The sequence below is a fragment of the Acartia tonsa genome, chromosome 7, assembly GCF_053477335.1.
Source record: "Acartia tonsa isolate MP-2025a chromosome 7, ASM5347733v1, whole genome shotgun sequence".
Classification (NCBI taxonomy): Eukaryota; Metazoa; Arthropoda; class Copepoda; order Calanoida; family Acartiidae; genus Acartia; species Acartia tonsa.
The window spans coordinates 41,979,988-42,002,353 of record NC_137266.1 but is presented as its reverse complement, the minus strand read 5'-3'; the positions used below and the strand labels follow the sequence as shown (position 1 = coordinate 42,002,353).

The 22,366-nt window shown below is 31.4% G+C and overlaps 1 protein-coding gene and 1 long non-coding RNA gene across 2 annotated transcripts; both read right to left on the bottom strand.

The window, feature by feature from the left end:
• Positions 1-97: 97 nt before the first annotated feature.
• On the bottom strand, positions 98-18,750 carry LOC145324034 (uncharacterized). The gene is made up of 10 exons (XM_080166664.1): positions 18,682-18,750; positions 14,589-14,616; positions 14,062-14,133; positions 11,891-11,945; positions 10,157-10,201; positions 9,887-9,946; positions 9,259-9,305; positions 3,897-3,934; positions 499-597; positions 98-166 (listed from the first exon to the last, which is right to left on the bottom strand). The coding sequence occupies exons 1-10, from the start codon at positions 18,709-18,711 to the stop codon at positions 98-100; spliced, it is 543 nt and encodes a 180-aa protein (XP_080022790.1). The 5' UTR covers positions 18,712-18,750.
• Positions 18,751-20,444: 1,694 nt separating this feature from the next.
• LOC145323995 (uncharacterized) lies at positions 20,445-21,964 on the bottom strand. Its single transcript, XR_013881160.1, has 4 exons — positions 21,909-21,964; positions 21,302-21,334; positions 20,882-20,932; positions 20,445-20,484 (listed from the first exon to the last, which is right to left on the bottom strand). It is a non-coding gene; the product is annotated as an uncharacterized LOC145323995 (long non-coding RNA).
• Positions 21,965-22,366: the final 402 nt, after the last annotated feature.

The window sequence follows — 22,366 nt, the reverse complement described above, 5'->3', positions numbered from 1 at the left end:
TTTTAATTTGGCGGCAAATTTAACCCTTAACGATCGTGAGTGGAGGGGGGGGGGGGGTGGCGAGGCGATTCGGTATGAACTACCGGACTGATCCCAATTATGGCTTCGCATATAAATAATTATTTGCTGTTCCCTTGTTTTTCTTTAATAGATAGTCTGTTAGAACCTAAAAAGTAAACACATTTATTTTCATTCAAATTGTAATCCTTTAACAAAAGTAGTATGATCTGTCCGTCTGTGTACATGGAAAGATCGGTTTTTCCCTCCATTCAAAAACATCAACCATTGAAAAAGGATTGACCCCCGCAAAAAACGGCCCATTTTTTCTTTTTTATTACATATAATCTAAGGTGGTTTGTAATATTTCGCTGTCTATTTCTAAATTTATTGTTAGCTTATCATTTAAAAGCTCTGCTACTATTGAAATTCGTTTTTATTGTACTTCTATATACTTATGGTCTATAAGTTATTCCTATTACATATTATTGACTCACTCACCTTACACTCATGTCCCTCTACGTCAACTTTAAGAACAGCTGTTGACGGATTCAAATAGTCCAGTAGATCTTCTAGCTTTATGGATGTTGTCTCTAAGCCCTGAAACATTAGCAATAGCATCATCTAGTAATCTTATTTTTTATGTATACTTGTGTATCCAAGGATGGCAATGGTTTGCTTTAAAGGATGCTAAATACCCCTCCCCCTAACCCCGCCACAAAAGAAATTTTGGGCCTCCTAAAATTTTAAAACTATATTACAATTTTCACCACGCACCAACCCCCCCCCCCCCTCCCAAATTAAAATTTACATGGCTTAATGATCTTAGTTCTTTTTTTTAATCCAGCTAATTTTTATATTTAACACCCCAAATGAGTTTTTTAATTTCTCCCCCCACAAAAAAAAATGAGAGGGAGGGTAATTTCTTTCTACACAGTAAATTTGACAAACTGTGTATAAATTTTTCCTTATTCCTCCCCCCCCCCCCCCCATTGAAAATAAATTGCTTGGATGTCCTTGCTTCTATCTATCTATCTCTGCGTACTTTAAGGAAGCCAATAAAAGCACACTCTAGAGAAATTAAAACTGAAAGAAAAACATGAGAAAAAAATTTGTCTTGTTTTCAAAACATACACTCAAATAAGTCACGGAGTTATAAGCCATTTCAGTAAAATTTAAACTTTGTTTTCAGAGAAAATTCGGCGGTTTCCCTAAAAGCTCCTAGTTTAAGACCTAAAACTCCCATTCATCCCCCACCACTTACATTGAAATAGATTTTAAAATGGGTTGTTTAGGTGTTTTTGGGCAATACGAAGTGCCACAGGAGTAATGCATAGGAAAAAACACCTCCCCTTCCCTTATATTCAGTTTTTCTAAAAAAAAAAATAAGTGCAAGGGGTTTCAGTTCTTGAAGGAATACACCAAAATATCATTTAATTTACAGTTTATTGCTTTAGTGGTCTCTTACAAAAATACCTATTGAAGAATAATCTTCAGGTGAAATATCCTTAAATCCCTTTCATATAACTATGACAAAATTGTTCTGCTCTTCGAGATGGATAAACTTTTTGATTAAAATATTTGTTTGTAGACGATTATATCCATTTGAAATAAACCCAGAACCACTTCATTATGCAATCTACATTTTCCTGGATATTTTGTCTACGATAGTCCATAAGTGTGCAGCTTTACAGTACATTGTTTATATTTCTTAAAGCAACACGTATGACAAAAGAAAAAGATTCTGTTTAAAGTAAAATGCTTATATTTCAATCAAAATCTATATTTTTTTTATTTTTTACCGATCCACTTCATTATGCAAATCAAAAGAAAATCAATGGGAAAACTTTTATTTTGCCCTTTTCTCCACTTTTAAGAATTAATTCTGATAAAATAACAATTTATTAAGGGATTTATGCATTAATTATAATGAAAAACAGTTTAAGGTAGATTTTAATGATTTTTGTAAATAAGAAATATTTGAAAAAAAGAAATTCTATCCCTATCACTTTAGAGGACAGCTGCCGACCCCTAGTCTTATGGATGAAGCTAAATGCATGTTAAAAATAAAATTTAGCCTGAAAAATATACAAAAATGTTTTTTGATGTGTTAAAAAAAATTCATTTTAAAATCTTGATTTTGAGGATGATGGCCTTTAAGATGTTCTTACTGGTGGTGATGGTGAGCAAAATGTTATCAAAGTGCATGCCCATGATGAAAACTTATATATTGAACTATGGTCCAATTTTTGTAGTCATAGCAGCCTCCAGCCAAGCAATATTAAAAAAGAAAAAAATTGCAATTTTAATTACTAAAATTCATAAAGTAAATAATGTAGTTTTTAGATAATGGTTATATTTCATGTCGAGAGGCTCCACTGGAGGCTGCTATAACTACAAAAAATGGTACATAGGTTAATAGACAAGTTGTTGTAATGGTCATGCACTTAGCTAACATTTAGCTCACCTTCACCACCAGTAAGAGCATCTTAAAGGCCATCATCCTCAAAATCAAGATTTTAAAATGGATTTTTTTAACACATCAAAAAACATTTTTGTATACTTTTCAGGGTAATTTTTATCTTTAACATGTATTTAGCTTCATCCATAAGACTGGGGGTCAGCAGCTGTCCTCTAAAGTGATAGGGATAGAATTTCTTTTTTTCAATTTTTTCTTATTTAGAAAAATCATTAAAATCTACCTTAAACTGTTTTTCATTATAATTAATGCATAAATCCCTTAAAAAATTGTTATTTTATCAGAATTATTTTTTAAAAGTGGAGAAAAGTGCAAAACAAACGTTTTCCCATTGATTTTCTTTTGATTTGCATAATGAAGTGGATCGGTAAAAAATAGAAAAATATAGATTTTGATTGAAATATAAGCATTTTACTTTAAAAAGAATCTTTTTCTTTTATTATACATGTTGCTTTAACAAATATAAACAATGTACTGTAAAGCTGTACACTTATGGACTACCCTAGACAAAATATCCAGGAAAATGTAGATTGCATAATGAAGTGGTTCTGGGTTTATATCAATTTGTTTGTCACTTATGCTTTTGTTATAGTTGTTACTTTTTTAGGCCTAAATGAATAATTTGATAGCATTAAAACATTTCTTCAAGAAATAATATTCAAATAGAACTATTTCAAAAAGCTTTAACGCCAATGGCCAATTCAATATTTCTTAGAACCCCTACTCAATGTAGCAAACATCGAACTACTTAAAAAAAACTTGTCTACGCCCCTAGAAGCTACATCTTCCCTATACCTATGAGAAGCTACATTGTAAAGAAGAACTATATCGGTTCAGTGCTTTATAAGATCCTTTGGTATACACAGACAGAAACACAGTTATCCTGTTACTTTTTATACGGATGGAGAAAAACATAATCTGAGGTTTTTAAAAAATTCCATCAAAGAGTTAAGTCTAACGTAAATGTAAGATAGAAAAGAAGAAAAAACAAAATACTTTTGCAATTTTTGATAGAGTAAAGCTATTCTGTATATGTCTTTTTTATACTTTATGGTCGTGGCTGACAAAATCGAATTACTAACTGGTTATTACACCTCTTACTAAAAAATACCTAAGGGGACGGACGGCTGATAACATCGTAGTGAAATATCTTTTTAGTTAGTACCTAATAACTAATATTGCAGACATGTCTGAAAGTCCCCCAACTCTGCAAGGTAATAAGTTTCCCATATATTACTATCAATGACGCTTATCTGACATTAGGTACCATTTTCGCGTCTCAAGCTGTAATACGGGTTTGAACCGAGATTCGAACTCATTACCTCCTCTACGGCACTACGTGCTAAGCCGTGGTCGCGGGTTACTTTTGGACATTATTGCCATTGCTGCGCTGCGATGAAGACATAACTATTCTTGTTACCTGTTTAATTTGTTTGTTGTTGATAAAAACAACTCCACCTGAAAAATTAACAATTTATTTTTATGACACTCTTGCTACATATTTCTAACGTTTCCTATGTTTTTTTTAAGCGAAGCTTTTCTATAATTAGGGTGATTTTGTCCGCTTGTAGCGGACATATTTTTGTTGATTTTAAATGTTTGAATTGTACTATAGATTTCAAAATTTTTCTTGGAGGCTGATTTTTAAAAAGCCAACAGAAATTAAGAGGGGTGTAAGAGGTGTAGGGGGATGATCACCTCCCTTCTTAACATTTCTGCTTTAAACATAATGTATTTATATTTATTTTTGACCTTCGTAGAAAGAGGAAAAGTTAGTTATCTGATGAATTAAATATTATATATCTGATTCCTTCCTTTAAATAATAGACAAATTATATCTAGATGGTCTATCTGATTCCAAAATTCGTTAAAATTAAAAAGGAAATTCCTAGCAGACTAACATTAAATAATAAATTATGTACTTCACACTATACTAGAAAATAAATTTTTACACGATATAATTTACCCACAATTTTCTTAAGAAATACGACTATTTATGCGAACGAAAATGACAAATTTTTTCCCTTTACTTCCAAAATCTGTACACAATTTTAACCAATGCCATGTCTGGATTGTACCTCCACTGTTCTCCTATAGGTTGATTTAGGGAGTATGTCTCTAGATCATATCTATTCTTTAAATGTATTTCCTGGTTTGTTTCATAGATACTCTATAACCTTTCATCATAGGTTAGTCCTTAATAGAAATAACCCCCCTCTTACTTCGAAAGTTATTGATTAGATGGAGTAATTCCATATGGATGGAAAAAAGAACGAAATTTAAGGTTTTAGGTTCCAAGGTTTTAGGCTATTTCCTTGAGAGGTGGTACATTAGCCCTACGTATCTCTTTCCGTATGTCTGACTGAAGCATTATATAAGTTTTTTACTGTTCCTAACATGGTTTTAAGCTATTTTTAGAGAGTTTGTATGAATGTCCTTTTATTGAAATCTGTATATTCAAGGAAATGGACTATTGGTAATTTTTAATATACATAGGAACTAAAAACTGCATTCAGAAATGTGAAATAATATTCTCATTGGTGAAATATCATTCTCACATAAACGACCCCTTGAATAGTGGATGTAAATATTCTTTTTTTCTCCCTGAGGTAGTCATTTTTTCCCCCGAATAAATGATGAATAAATGATGAGCTATCGATCCATCATTTATTCGCTCGGGCAAAAAATATTCATTCCTAAACAAATAACTGGATAGGAATACCCCATTTCCGCGTGAATCTTGTTCAAAATTTCAAAATGTCTTTTAATAGGTTATTTTTGGTTAGGTCAGGTGATTGCACCGCAGGGTTAGGCAATTGGCCCCGCAGCGGCTAGAAATAGGAGAAAAGCTACTGTAAAAATAAGAGGCGGCGTTGCCACGAAAGGAACTATACCCTAATATCTTATATGAATAAGAATCTTTGAAACCATGCACAAAGTAGAGTTTAAAAACAAGAACGTTTTAACGCTATAACATAAAAAAAATATTAAAAAATAAACATATGGACATATTAAGAAACATACATAGATAAAGTCTCCTTTGCTTTTAAATGATTTAATCAATAATGTTTCTTTTTCTTATTAGATTTCATGAATTAAAACGAAAAATAAATAAATAAAAATAAACTCATTCAATGTATAAAACTAAGAGTGGGTAAATCAAAACTGTGTAAAAGCCACTTGTAACTGGAATTAAACGGTTATATAAACTATGTGCCACCAATGTTTTTATATGTTCAAACTTTTCAGACAGATAAAGTTGAAACCATTGTAATTTATGCACCATGAATCAGGGAGGGAGGGGACAATGTAGTATAGATTATCAGGGTCCCAGATTCTCTCTAATTAGCTGGCTGAAAACTTTGGTACTTTTCTCATAGCTTGATTGGTTGGTTCAAACTAACAGTAACTAACTATAAAAATATTATTTTACAAGAAAAGGGATAATTTTGTTTATTTTCTATGGGCAGTTACTTTTATTTATCGTCAAATGTCTTATCCTTCAGATATCTGACAATGAATCGGTGCCCTTACAAAACTGCTTTATAACTGTTTATTTCCTTTAAATAAATGTAAGGCTGGTACCCCTAATACCTTGAAGTAACATCCTTTAGACAACCAACTATTTTATTGAACAACCTTTGTCGGTAAAATGCTAACTGTGAATGGTAATATTTGCGACTATTTTTTGTCAAGGTATCCCCCCTACTCTAGTTACGTATTTTTGACACTTATCCGACATAGTAGCAAAAGGTTCTTTTTAAAATAATAATTTAGAGGTTTTTCAAAGGTTTTTCCCCTCATAAAGCATAGTGGAGCATAGAACATCCCCCCCCCCCTCAAACCCAATTTCTTTAAAATTAAATCTATATAAGTGAAGAAGCGGTTGGGGGATAAGTTTTTGGTGTTTACTTTAGGTCTTGTTAGGTTAGGTTATATTAGGTGGAGAAAGACCCGCAAGGTTGCAGGTATAGGCCCTGCTGTGCTTAGATATAAAGACAACAAAAAATTTAACTCCTTCCTTATTTTCATACTATTTTTAAAAATACTGAGGGAGGATAGGTTGGTGGTCGCTAGAGTTAGACATTATGAGAGAAAGCATAGACTTCGAATATTATAGGAAATGTAAAGCTAGCTTGAAAGTTTAAACGCTTAATGAATCTATGAATAGTGGCCAAACTTAGAAAAGTTAAAAAGTTCTACACTAATTAGCAAGAAAAATATACAGAAATAGATAAGGTGATTCACCAGATAGATAATTCTACCCTAGCTATCCTATAATAAGAAATATATTTTATAAATTTTATATCTTCATACGCATATATCCTAGTAAGTAATAGTTAAGGTTTTTGGTTTGTTTGAACGTTAAGATCTCGATAACAACAAAACCAATTGAGTCTTACATTTAAGGAAAGCTTCACATACTAATGGGGATGGTTCAATGCTATTTTATTTAATTCAAGTTCTTGGATGGCTTTGTACTAATTTACTCCCCTTCCTCCCCTATACGCTAAGTGCCTAAACGCTAGAATATATACACATAAGGATGGTTTTAAGGCATTAAAAATTATCTCATGATTTATTAGAATTGAAAAGTATTTCTGTCTCACATATTAGATGCTATGCCCCTAGCATACAGGGGCTATGTATTAGAAATTAAATCTGAATATAAAATAGCCTAAAATCATCACATGGCCACTGTGAAGCTTACATAAAACTTATTGGTTCAGTATATGTTGAGATATTAAACTTCAGACGAAAAAAACCTTATTGCTTTATATAATAGGATGCCTAAGATTTAGTTAAGTAACTTTGAAATATTTCTTTACTAACTTATACATTTCTGGCTATTCTTCTATAAATATGCAAATCCTATTTGAAAGCTTAAACAGAGAAAGATATTTAGGTAAGTGCACAGAGATTTGCCAGGGGTATGTAAGCCTTTGGGGAGGGGGCAGACTACGTTAGTAGGTATGGTTAAATAATTAACTGTTGGTTTTTATAAGTGTAATAATGGTTTCCAGAAAAGTACTGTTTTAGTAGGCTAGGCTTAAAATTTTTATTTTTTCTATGATATGATCATAAGTAAGTAGATCTAACAGGATAAGACAATGTCCTATAAATTTATTTAAATCCCCAATGATGATACACAAACCTATCCCTTCTTTTTATTACAATTAGTGATTGACACTTAACTTAGGTAACCAACTAATCAAAATTGAATAAAGATCACCTAAATTGTTAGGCAAACGAATAAAACTTTGGGGACAAGCGTAATAAACAGCCCATTGTCCCTTTTCTTCCTGTATTATCATCTAGGTGAGTTGGATTTTCTATTATCTTTCCCTGCATCTGATTAGAGCTCGATCTTTAAATCGTTTATAGGTGATTTAAACCGGGGCGATTCATTTGGCGCACCATCAAATTATTAATATCAATCTTTAAATCGAATTTGCATGGGCGATTTGAATCGGGCAGTGGCGCGGGCCCGGCGCGGCAACGCCACTCACCGAGTGGCATTGCCGGTTTAAATCGGGGTGATTTATTTAATAAATAAATATTTTTTTAAAATTACTTTAATATTTTATTGCAAAACTATTGTGAAAACATTTTTATAGTTATTTTTAAAATAAATTATATATTAATGTTTTATATAAAATACCATGCTGACACGGAATTTTACATAAAATGCCTTACTGACGCGGCTTATGTAATAAAGTTGTACTGGCGCGGATCGATATTTTATTGAGTGTCGCAAGCGATTTAACAACACCGCGCCGAAAATCTTTTAAATATCAATGTTTTATAGGCGCGCTGTGGCTAACCACCAGCGCACCTACAAATCACCTCTGAATCGCCCCGATTCAGCGCACTATAAAAACGATTTAAAGATCCAGCTTAGGAGACAAACTATGTGAGACACAATTATTGGATGTTAATACATTAAAGCACTTATAATAAAATTTTAAAAAATCATTATTTAAGAACACTTTTACTAGATTTGCACCTACAAGAGTTTAAAATATTGTGGCAGCCTAATTACCTATGTAAAATCTAAACTAAACATATTTAACCTAACCTAAACTCAACTATCTTATCCTTATAATAAAGTAACATTATGTTTGTCTGTCTGTCTGTTTGCCAATATGGTTCTCCTTCCCAGGGTAGCTTTACATAGTTCCTTACTTTGTATATAAAGTTGCCAATCTATCCATCTTTTTGGTTTAGCAAAGCTACTCTATTACTTATTAATCTGTATAACAAAGTAAAAGGATCTCTGCCAGTCTGTGTAAGTGAGTGTGTACAGAAGTAAAATTTCCTCCCCCCCAAAAAAAAAAAATAAATTAGTAAATTCTATAGTACTACACTTACCAATAGTACATTCTAAAATTCACTAAATATGTATTTTTTGGCTGTAATTATTATGAAATTTTAGTACAAATATAGACACACTTCATTATTGGAGATTTTAAAGGGATGACTAAATTATCTCACTTTGACTTACAGATTATGTAGTTGCTATATCCTAGTAAGGAGGGAGGGGACAATGAACTTATAATTTCATAAATTTTCGGTCTGCAATTTGTTAGTTCCAAAACTTAGGAGATCTTAATTGGATTGTGCATTGTCCAAACTTCAGGCAAAAATACCAGTAATTATCTACCTCTACTTTTCAATATATTGGATCCCCCTCGGGACAGACAAAACTTAACTTCATCTTATGAGTTTTCCTATTACAATCCACGAAAAACTGTCTATAATACGATGCAGTATAACTATACCTTCATTTTGCTCATTCTCTTCTGCATATAATGTTGTTCGAACATCACTAAAATTATATGAGGATCTAGTAAATCAATTCATTAGGAGTGAAGCTGCTATATAACCAAAGAGTACAAAACTTACTTGGTCCTACAGTCAGCCGGTCTATGCAGTAATAGATATAGTCATTTATTTAGGTTTCGTGACTTTCTAACATATGTCATTCCTTCTTTCTTAACCTCTCTCTCATTTTAACGACCTCTAAACCTCTGTTCCTAACTCACTTGGTTCCTTTGCCTATATTTATGATATTTAGGCTTTACTCCCTTTTAATGTTGTCATCCTTGTTTGATAACATAAATACTTTTTTTGGTGGTAATTATTAAAAAACTACTATTTGTAAACTTATTTGAAATCATATTATAAATCAGTCAATAAACATTTCTAAAATTTTATGTACTGAAGTGAATTCTTTACAAAAATTTGCCTCACTAAAATCAGTGGGGCTTGCTAAAAATTTAGAGGGGCTAATTTGCCTCACTAAAATTTTAGTGAGGCAACAGTTTTTTTAAGAATTCACATCTGATTTATAAATAAACACTATTTTGCTGAGAAAAAAAGTTTTTTTTTTTTTAAATTGCATCTAACCTGATTGCATTATTTATAAATCTAATATTTTCTGATTTTCTATTCAGATTGGCACTTAAACTAAAAATAATATAAAATGCATTATATAAAAAATTTAAAAAATATGTAAGTAAAAAGAAATTAAAGAGAAACATCAAACAGTTTGAATTTTAGATAGTAAGAAAAGCTTAGAGAAATCTATTTAAAAAAGATAGATAGATAAAAAAATAACACGTGAGATAGTGAAGGAAACAAATCTTTAGAGACGGAACACATTACTTTATAGTTTACCTGATATAAGCTAAATTTTTAGCTACTGGATCAACAGAAACCACACTAAAATAAAAATAAGTAAAGAATTTGAAACAAATATAGGATGAAGTTCTGAGAAAATGCAGAATATGTCTTTTCTTGGTATAGCAATTAATATTTTTAACTTTGTGAAATCAATCTCAAAATATTTTTTTTTGAAACTGAAAATAGTATAGCTGTACTACTAAAATATCCATTAAATAATTTATTGTATTTACAAAAAATATCACTTACATAAAACAAGAATTTAAAACTAAACAGTGTAAATTGGCCTCTAAACTATCCAGTACACAATTTTTTTTATTTTATAGCTTGTGGTAAAGTTCAACAAGAAGAAATCAAATAATAATTTGTAAAGATCAAAAGTATTTTTTTTCTTTCTAGAAATGGATGATCATGTAGTGTTTTTTTACATTATAATATTGTATATTATGTTTATATATAATAATGTACAATCCTACAAGCCGCTACGCCCATAAAGGTCTGTATTTTTTGGTTTAATATGTCTTCTATGCCGATTGCGGTCTCTACCTGTACTTTAAAAATCATTTCAGTATTTTTTTCTAGGTGCGATTTTTCTTGAGGGGGTGTTGTTACCCTCCCCCCCCAAAAAAGCTATAAATCTTCCCAGGACATATGAGAAGCTACATTGTAAAGGAGAACCATACCAGTCCAGTGTGCATGAATATCCTTCGGTACAGGCGGACAGGCGGACAGACAGACACACAGATCCTGTTACTTTTATAAAAGGATAAAATCTAGGATGTTGAATGTAAAAAAAATGTGATATATGAATTTATTTGATGAGATATCATTATATGCCTAATTTGTCTTTCTATTCATTCTAGAAATTTCCAACAGAAAAAGCAAATAATATATAGTTTCTACATTTATTTATGGGTATGTTTTTGTTTTCTATTTTCCTTATTTTTAGTAGCGAAGCTACTCTATAATTCACTTTGTCTGTCCGTCAGTTCGCAACGCTATGGGGGAAACGTGATTTTCTCGGCTCGTATTCATGATAGACAGCTGAAATTTTTAGTGAGGATTCCTATGACATATCTAATCTAATATATACATTGCTTTATCCATCTGTCTTTTATTTGAGGTGCTAGATCGATCCCTATAGAATTTTCAAACTATTTTAATGAAAATCCCTTAGTTTTAAATTAACTTATTTTTACTTCATTCAGATCCTAAGTACTGCCTTCACTTATCATTTTCTTATTAAAATCTTTGGGTATAGTCTCTTTCGTGACAACGATTCTTAAGGGGCGTTTCGTCGTATTTTCACATTAGTTTTTTTTAGGTTGTATTAGGTTAGGTTAAGTTGGGTTAGGTAAATGCCCTGCAAGGTTAGGCAATTGGCCGCGCAGGGCTAGAGCCCCCCGCAGTGGCTAGAAATAGGGGAAAAGCTACTGTGAAAATAGACGAAATCCCTTAAGAGGCGTTGCCACGAAAGGGAATCTTTGTCCAGACTTATTTCATATTCTTCTCAAATAATACAAAACACAATCCTTGACCATACACCACATAGAATTAATTTGTTCTAGAGAATCATTCCAATAGATTCAAGATCTTTAGCTAGAGGCACACAGACACCTCCCCCGCCCCAGACATTATATATCTCTTATATAAAGGTTGACTAGAATAACTTCTTGACTTACTAACAAAAAATAGTTAAAGAATAGCATTTCTACAAATAAAACTTACCTTGTATTCATTGCCAAAGCAGTTAAACTGTGGGTTCCAATATTTGATCCTAAATCTGAAAAAGAAAAAAATTACACAAAGAAAAAAATAGGCGTTATCCTCTTAGAAAACTTTTTTTCAATTTTTTTTCAATTTTGTACCCCCCTCCCCCGACTACCGACGAACAACTATTTTAGGTTAGGTTAGGTTTTAGGCTAGGGAGCCGAGCGCTGCGGCTAGGCAGGCAAGGGGGCCGAGCGCTGCGGCTAGGCAGGCTAGGGAGCCGAGCGCTGCGGCCAGAGTTCATAGTTCGCTGTCGGGGGGGGGGGGGGGGGGGGGGGTACTCAAATTTTCAATATTGAAAAAAAAAATTCTAGGAGGATAATACCAAAAAATAATATGCAATTTCACAGATCCATCATAATAAATTGAATTTGTGGAAATAAAATAATATATTATTGTTAGGTTGACTTACTGTGTTAAATTTTGCAAAATAGAAGATTTAGTGATTTACAACTTAAATTTTTAAAAGCAATTAGGTAATACTATTTCCAAATATAAATATTTATAGAACATATTTTAAATTGCATTCTATAATAATTTACATTTAGAAGCTTTTTTGCAACATAAAACATAAGTAGATTGTATTTCTGAATAGATTATAAATTTTCAAAATTTGTTGTATTGTTTAAAATGATGTAATAAAGTAATTTTTATCTAAATAGAATAAGAATAATAAAGAAGCTTATTTTGTTATACACCCTATATAAGGAAACATCCTTTCATAATGAAATAATTGATATAATTGAATATTGTGTAAGTGCAATGAACTGTGCTTGGAATTTAGTGTGTTGTGCAATTATAATTTCTATGAGGATAAACATAGCAAAATTAACTGAACACTTCTTTCCATAACCTAACTTTTTTCATGATAAATTCACTGAGTGAAAAAGTCTTTGAAACTTCCCAGGTATTTATTGAAATATATTTCGGTGGACATTGCACCCTCGTCAGTCTAAATGACATAAATCATATTAATTTAATTTACATATTAAAAGATAGGTAAAAATAAAGAAATTTGTAGAACTATAAAGGCAGAAAATGTTGCTAAAAAAAGAAGAAAATAATATGATCAACCTTGAGTTTAGTTGGATGTTAAAAGTAAACTGAAAGGGATTTTTCTAGCAAGAGAAAATAATCTGCAGGGGGGGTGGGTGTTTAAAAATACATTAATATACATAAATTTTATTATTTAACATTTTTATATGAAAAAAAAAACTAATTTATTCTTATTAAATTGTCATTTATATCTATTATATTTCCAAAAATATTTTTTTTTAAAAAGAGATAACTAGGTATATACATAAATATGATAATAAAATTTAAGTAAAATTTTTTAGGTCTTGTAAAATAAAAATATTTTGATTATTGCGAAATTATACTATACTATAAAGTAGCAAAGGATCAAACTAACCACTTATCGCTTAACTGATATGTTCTTCTTTACTGTAAAGCTTTTTAAAGGTCCAGGGAATGTTTTTAACTATTTAAACCTCCAAAATTAGAGGGGAGGGGGGTTTAAAACAAAGCATATTTTTTTTTTACTTTTTCTTTTTAAAACTGAAATTTAAAATGTGGGGTGTACTTTTCTCCCTTCTACTTTAAGTGCCCCTAAAGGCTTATAGGGACGTAGCCGCTAGTTTTCTTTAAAACAACACGCATTATCTGATACTTTAGACATCATGTTTTTAAGAAAAGTATAATTTACTTTGATAATTAAAAAATATATATATTTTATATTGTAATAATTATTTTCATCAAAATGTAAGGTTGTGCAGATTTGTGATGTACATAATGTTGGTTTTCCACACAATGCATTCCAGTAATTCCTTTCTCTGTATAATCCAAGTCCAGGAAGTAATAATTGCATAATACATTATAAAATCATTTGGGTCACATTTCAATTTGCAACCATATATTTTTATGAAATTATGGGATTTTGAGTTCAGAATCCTCTATCAAAAAGCTTTAAGAATCTAGATTGTAGATTCTATAATTAATAAAAGGGATGAAAGGTAGAATCTTAGGACTGCCATAAAGTAACTGCAAAATGTAATGATCTGGTTTATTATAATGTCTAACGTGTCTGAGAATAATTTACGCAATCTTTTAAAATGAAATTAATTAGTTACCTATAAAAGTAGCTTGAGGATATAATTTGAGAATATCAACTGTTATTCCAACTTCATTATCTTCATACATCCCTAAAAACAAGTATGCTTTAACTTGGATGGTAATAACATAGCTATTTATAAATGACATATAGTCTGGGGCTGCTATTCAGCCAATTAATTCCATTTAAAATTGCCGAAAATTGAATATTTTGTTGGAGTAAAGTTGGAGTAAAACTTATTTTTTTGGTAACTGAAAGGAAAGTGGGTAAGGAGGGGGAGAAAAAAAGAAAGGGGGTTGAGGGAAATTTTTGCATTTAGAATTGTTTGTCAGAATAATATTCCCGTTTCCCTGCAGCATATTGCATAGGTATAGTTTTATACAAGTTTGGTCAAAAAAGCATAATCTAACTTACCACTTACCCAAACAGAAACAGATAAACACAATAAAAAAATTGTAAGAATGTAAAATGTCACAAAATTTTAGTCATAATATGTAAGAAAGTTCCTAAGAAGAGACAAGGACAATAGTCATAAAAAAATCTTACCAATTTTATAAATTGCTCCTGAGACTTGCTGAAAAAAAAATAATGATCAATTTTAAAACTTTTTTCCAATTTTTCTTTATTCCTTTCAATACTGTAGTCTATTTTTCCGTGCATTCATTAAAAGACAAGAAAAAAGACAAATATCTTTTAAAAGTTTATTTTTAAATAGGAACAGTTAACTAACAACAACTCAGTTATGGTGGTGAGAGTTCGAGTTCTGGTCCCCATGTAGCAAGTCAAATTTCTCAGACACAATAAATTCACACAACTTTCCCTTGGTTGTGTAAGAAGGGAGTTAATTAAGTAGTTTATATAGGAGTTGGGACATCTGCCATACTCGGCTAAGGTTAGGTTAAATAAGTAGCTCCTATGAGACAGCGTTTCAAGTCATAATGGTCTTGAACGTGGAGCTTGAGCTGGCCTTGGTGGCTGTACAAAAATATCTCATCCTACTCCATAACTACTTAGGTCCAAGTTTTAGCTACACACATACACACACCCACACACACACACATATACACAATAGTCCCTGAAAATTAAGCAAAAAATGGAATAAAAAGCAGCATATTCTTTGAAACTTTATTTTTTTTTAAAACTGTCATTTTATATTTTCTATCTCAAGAAGTTTTTTACAGTAACATTTGTCCCAATTTTATTTTTCATCTCTCTAAAGGGAATAAACTATTGAAAAATGTTGATACAATTTTTCCTTCATCTAAAAGTGCATTTATTTCGTAAGTGGAGTGACGCTTTTAAATTGATATCTAGTTTTTTAGAAAGCTCTCCTATTTCTTTCAATAAAATGTTATTTTTTAAAAATACAACAAAGTCAACATCTATCAGTAGCAGTGTAGACAAATTATGGATTGACAAACGAACAAAGTATGTTATTGAGCAGATGTTTGGTGATCATTCTTAAGAGAGGGATGAAAGATAAAAGAGGTTAAATAAACAGAAAATTACAGAAACAGATCAAAGAAGTTATATACAAAATGCTCATTGCTGCAGGGATTATTTACAAAATTTCATTTGTCATCTTGAAAAGTAGCTAAGAAATTTATGTTTCCACCCTTCCTTTTTGTACAGACTCACATTTCAAGCAGCTTTGCTACTAAAAAGCTCCATAAGAATGTAGTGTCTACTCTAGAATACAATAATCCACTCAAGTTCCACACTTTGTAGCCTTTTTTATGAAACATGCTGCCATATACATGTATCAAATATTGCAAATAAAATATACTTTTCATAGCCTTTCATAATTTTGTGTAGTAATAATTTGTACATTTTAGATGATTTGAATTTGATGTAAAATATTATTTTATACGTATTGCTAAATTCTGTAATTTAATATTTTATTTTAAAATGTAATGTTGCTCTTTAACCCCTAACAGTTGGGGGGGGGAGGGGAGGGGGGGGGGAGCCGTTTAATGCTCCCCCATACGTTTTTTTCTATCTCATTATCTTTGTGTGGAGAGGGCTATAACTGAGTGACTTTTAAAATATGGAGATGACACATAACAAAGACTGTTAAATAAAAGGGTTAAGGAAGCGAAATATGTCATTGACTCACTTATACCATTCCTTATCAAACAGAGGATTTTTAAACCTTTAGATCTAATAGGAGCTGAGATAATAGGGGGGAGGGAGGTGTTGAACGCCCCTCCCCCCCCCCCGACCGATTAAGGTGCGGCAATGGGCCTGACTGCTAAGGGTTAATATTTGCTAAATAGGAATTTCTAAAATATATGAAATGAAAAGGGATGTTGATGACAGTAAATTATATCTCAAACAACGTAGAGCTAGACCATTTAGTAGTTCAGTTCTCAAGGGAATAACATTTTACATATTCATTGATTGCACAACCTTTCCCTGTGAATGAAGATAATATGAGCCTGTTTTTGGTCAAGATATTCGCTTCTAACTGCCATTTTACAGTAGATACAACTTTAAATTCTTTGTCTATGATGCGTTTTTTTTTCATTTAAAGAAAGCTTGCGGCAGTTTACCTAAAAGTTCCGGACAAACCCTCCTCCAACTGCTTTGAAATAAATTGAAAAAACAGGTATTTTTTGTGTTAGTGCTTTACCTTAGGTTAGGTTAGGTTATATTGGGTAAATTTTAGCCCCACAAAGGTTATGCATAAAGATAATATTTCAAATATATTTTTAATAAGGAAAGTGTTTTGTTCATATTTCGCTCAGCTTTTTGGGGAAAGCACCAACATTATTATTATTACCTATAAATACGTCATCAATACAAATGACCAATGGTAAAATGTATACTGGCCTATCATTGGACATTTGTATTGAACCACGTCATTTTTTATTGGGCATTATAAACTGATTAAATAATAAACCAAAATTAAATATTTTCAACTACTCTCGATGGAGGAATCCTATTTAAAACCTTATTCCACAACTAATCATCTATCTAGGTTATATTTAAACTAATGATGTTTTAATTGACAGCTCTCTTTCTTCAGAAGAAGATGATTTTTGCATCAGAAAATTGGTCATCCGTGTAAATGGTTTTCCAGTATGGCTTCCAAACCGATTTATATCCGCCGGATTAGAACCTGTTCTCAGCCATACTAAAAATCATGTATAGCTTAGAATTACAGACAATTTTCCGCGAATATTGAAATGAAAATTATCATAAAAATATTATCAGTTTTGCTAGCCGGTATTTGGCCCCTCTGGTATAACAAAATTGGTTTTAACCTTATATTTTTTTCATTTCAATATCCGCGAAAAACTGTCTATAATACGAGGCAATAAATATCTATTCTGGATGATGAGAACCTATACATTTGGTGTGGTTTTAATTTGATCACTTTGGCATTTTTCCTGTGTTTGAATTATAACTTTTTAAGATAAAAATAAAAAAATAAGTTTTATTCTAAATATGTCATATTTTATAAAAGCAAGTTTTTTATCATTAGGGTTTATTCGTCCGTCCTTAGTGACTAGCTCTTATCGTGATTAAGCTATGTTAGAATTGTTCTATGGATTTCGAGCTTGGCCTGGTGATTCGTGTCACAGTTATTAACCACATATTCGTTACCAGAAAGTCTATTTAAAACAAGGATGGCAACATCCATAAAAGCAAAGCACTGAAACGGTAGGACAAACGGACATTAACACTTGTATAGTGTCTAAACTGAATCATCAGAATATAAAAGTATAAGAGTCGAAGCAAAATTGTAAGTAAATTTTTTGAAAAACTGCTTGATACAGGATAATGTTTATGGACATACTTACGTTTTAAGGGCTTGATTATAGAGTTGCTTCGCTTATAATATTGATCTTTGTTGTTCCAGGAATCAATATACCAAAAATCAGATCAAACGGATAATTAGATAAATGGACATACGGACATTCTGGTTATGATTATAGAGTTGCTACGCTTTATAAATCGTACCTAACTACAACAGGAATCATCATGCAAAGTTTGAAATCGATAGGACAATTCTAACATGCCTAAATTAACGAATAAAAGCTATCTATCTCGGACGGACGGACGGACGGACCGACCCTAATTATAGAAAAGCTTCGCTTTTAAAAAGAAAAAAGTACAGGGTTCCGTTGTATTTCTTATTTCTAGCCACTGCGGAAGGCTCTAACTCTACGGGGCAAACATTAACATTTCCTAACCTAAAATAACCAAAATCTACTGTGCAATTACGATGAAACTATCCTATTCTTTTGAATGTTCAAATAATGTTAACAAGGTACAATGTTTTAAGCATAGCATCAAGCCATATAAAGGAACCATATCCTGAATTTATATAGAGGGAATCTTTAAAACAAATTCAAATACATTTTTTAGGTTTATAAATTTAAATTCTGCTTATCAAGTTCTGACACTCTAAAAGTGTTAATGTTCGTTTGTCATTACGTCTGCTTTTAGAGCTTTGCTTTAATAGATGTTATCATCCTTGGTTATTATAAATTATATAAAACGTTTATCAAAGATGTATTTAAGATTTATTTTTGCTAAATATCATTGATCCTGTTCCCTCTTATACCGAAGAAAGGGAGTAGGGGTTTAATGTCCGATATATACTTCGAGGGAAATCACTATAAGTTCTTACCTGGTCTTTTTGGGGATCTTTTATGCACATTATATAATCAATATCAGATTTTCCAACCTTCTTTGTTCTGAAGCATTCGTCAATTTTTAAAATGTTTAACCCTAATTGAATGTTTTTGTGCTTTTTGGCGAGGACGGGAGGGATATAAACAAGGATGACAACATCCATAATTAGCGAAGCTCAAAAATTATGAGTATAAATCAGGAAAAATTACTAAAAAGCAGTGTCATACAATAAACATTAATGTTGATAAAATAGAGAAATCAGAAAATCTTTGAAATCACGCAACCTTAAAAATCATGAAAATTTTAAAATCTAGGAATCGATCTAGCACCACAATTCATAAACAAATCTTAATGAAACTTGATAAAAAAATGTAGAATATGAGCATATTCAATCCCTAATAATTTCAGCCGCAAATCCTGAATAGGAATTGAGAAAACAATAGAAAACCTAAAAATCTAGGAATCGATCTAGCACCCCTATTAATAAGAAAATCGTAATAAAACTTAAGGAAAATAGGTAGCATGTAAATTTATTCAATCCCTGAAAATTTCAGCTCATTATCTTTAAAAGGAGTTGAGAAAATCAGGAAAACATGAAAATGTAGGAATCGATCTAGCACCCCAAATAACAGACAGATGGACAAAAAAATGTATGGATTAGATGGGCATATGTTATAAGAATCTTCACAAAAAATTTCAGCTGTCTATCTTTTATAGGGGCCAAGAAAATCACGTTTCCCCCACTTTGTCTCAGACGGACAGACGGACGGACGGACAGACTGACAGACGGACGGACGGACATTTTGAATTATAGAGTAGCTTCGCTACTAAAAATGAACCCCTCTAAATTTTTCATATTTTCTATCTATATCTATTCTAGCTTTAAAAATTGAAGCTTGGAATTCAATTAAAAAAGGTCCCTAAACAAAGGTATAGTAAACAAGGATGACAGCATCCATAAGTAGCGAAGCTTAGAAATTATGAATGTATATTATGAATATATTTACAATATACCATTGTCATCCTGCATATTTAATGTAATAGGGAAATTACGAAAACTTCAAAATCACGCAACTTTTATATGACGAAAAATTAAAAATCTAGGAATCGATCTAGCACCACAATTTATAAACAAATCTTAATGAAACTTGATGGAAATATGTAGAATATGAGCATATTCAATCCCTGATAATTTCAGCTGCAAATCCTGAATAGGAATTGAGAAAACAATAGAAAACCTAAAAATCTAGGAATCGATCTAGCACCCCTATCAATATAAAAATCGTAATAAAACTTAAGGAGAATATGTAAAATGTAAATTTAAGCAATCCCTGAAAATTTCAGCCCATTATCTTAAAAAGGAGTTGAGAAAATCAGAAAAACATGAAAATGTAGGAATCGATCTAGCACCCCAAATAACAGACGGATGGACAAAACAATGTATAGATTAGATGGGCATATGTTATAAGAATCTTCACTAAAAATTTCAGCTGTCTATCTTTTATAGGAGCCGAGAAAATTACGTTTCCCCCACTTTGTCTTAGACGGACGGACAGACGGACAGACGGACGGACAGACGGACAGACGGACGGACATTTCGAATTATAGAGTAGCTTCGCTACTAAAAAGTGGTAAAAGAATCAACATATTACTTTAACTATGTTATGGGCGAGAATTCATTATGAAACAGGGGAAGCACAAAATAATTATAGGGGGGGGGGGGGGGAATTGTGAAATTAAACTTTAAAATAGTTGTTCCTTATGCAAACATTAGGTATTACATACGGCAACTCAGATTCTGAAAAAAAAAATAATTGAATTAAATATCATATTTTACATTAAATTAAACCTTTTAGTCAACTTTTAACATTTCAAGTCTAAAAGAATTTTTTTTTATTTGAAAAAATGTAACACTTATTTTTTTGTAGTTTAAACTTTTAAAACAAGTTTGATTCTTTTTTATCATTATAACTCAACTTACATTTAATGAAACAAACAACCCATCCTTTAATTGCATGACATTTGTATAAAAAGTCCTAACTGTGATGGTGATGAAGTGTTCTTATTTTGAACCAATGCATTACCCCTACTTTGATAATTTCGCGCATCTGACATATTTGCAAATATTACTTGGATTGGGCCTAGATTCGAACCCGTCACATCCAAATGACGCGGGGCTAATAAGATATGATTACCTGATAACTCATTTATAAAAGCATATATTGGAGAACCATTGTTATTATAAACTAAAATAAAAATAATTAGAAATATATTCAGTGTAGTTTTTATACGACTATGTATGGTCGTTATGTCTCTAAAATTAATATTTAATTCTACAGTTAAGCAGAGTATGTCATTACATTGTTCTGTCAAATTGTCGGAATGTTATTTTACTTAAAATAATTGTTTGTAAGCCATGGTGAAAAATCATGTACCGAAACGCACCAAAGAGAATTTTTCACGAATAATAAAATGAAAGTAAAGATAATAAAAAATAAAAATCTCTCCCCTAAAGCCTAAAAAAAAGGAAAATCTTATATTCTGTAATTTCATAGCCGCAGAAAACTCTCTATAGTAGACTGCAATAAATTAAAAATATATTTTAAAAGATTTACCTAAATTATGAGAATATAGTGTCACATTAATTCCTAAAAATATACAAAATAATTGAAATTAACAATCATTATAAGGAAACGAAGCAACTCAATAAAAAGAGTATTTCTGTACGTCCGTAAGACTGACTGGGTGTTATATTTCTTATTCAATTAAACTTGAGAACAAAAAACAGACATGAAGACATATCAAGTTTATATTTAATGATGCACCACAATATAAGCCACTTTACAATATATATCACTATAGCGGTGTCGCCCCTAACCTCAAGGGGTTTCGCCCTATGAGGTAAGGTGAAGTCAACCCTCCTATACAGAATTTTTCTTAGAGCTATAGATATTTTCAAGAAAGTTATTCTTTGTCAAATTACTCTGTGTTGTTCGCCGTATATGTGGTTACCCGAGCCGTGGAGTTCTTGCGGCAGTGGACATTAATAGGAAACCTTTCTAAAGAAATAGGTACCTATCTAACGAACGGACAGACGGATGGATAGACGGACAGACATTAAGCTACTTTGTATTATAGATATTTTCAAGATGGAGTTACAGACATACAGACAAGCAAAATGAACTATCAGTATAGAGTAACTTCACAAATAAAATACTTTACCTAAAATAAATATAAAAAGAATTGCAGCAACTAAATGTTGATTTTTCTAAAAGAATAATTTAATAACAAACATGTTTTATTTAAATCATGGCTTTATTCTAAGTCTTTGGTGTCGACAAGTCAAATGGCTTCCGAATTTTTATTGAATACATAAACGTATTAACAACCAGGTACAGGCTTTATCCAATGACGTTTAAGCTTTTTTTAAAGAGGGGGGGGGGGGTGGTGGTAATACCAAATCGAATTAATAATACTTCTCCCAGCCTACCAAGCATCTTTAGATATAAATAAAAATTAAAATAATATGCAGTGGTTTACGAGTTTATGGTTGCTAGGCACAAACAAAACACACGCCCACACAAACACCTATAGTTCAATCCAGCTACTAACGTGATACTTAAAAATTAAAAATTATACTTTTGTTACTCATCCTGTCACTTTTTTATCCCTTAAAAATA

Bases quoted from the DNA above. Each gene is read 5' to 3' on its own strand.
- LOC145324034 (XM_080166664.1), bottom strand. From the start codon at position 18,711: ATGTGCATAAAAGATCCCCAAAAAGACCAG. The intron at 3,935-9,258 runs GTATAGTTATAC...TTAATTTTTCAG, and splicing joins AGAGAATGAGCAAAATGAAG to GTGGAGTTGTTTTTATCAAC. The intron at 167-498 runs GTGAGTGAGTCA...TTTACTTTTTAG, and splicing joins TAGAGGGACATGAGTGTAAG to GTTCTAACAGACTATCTATT.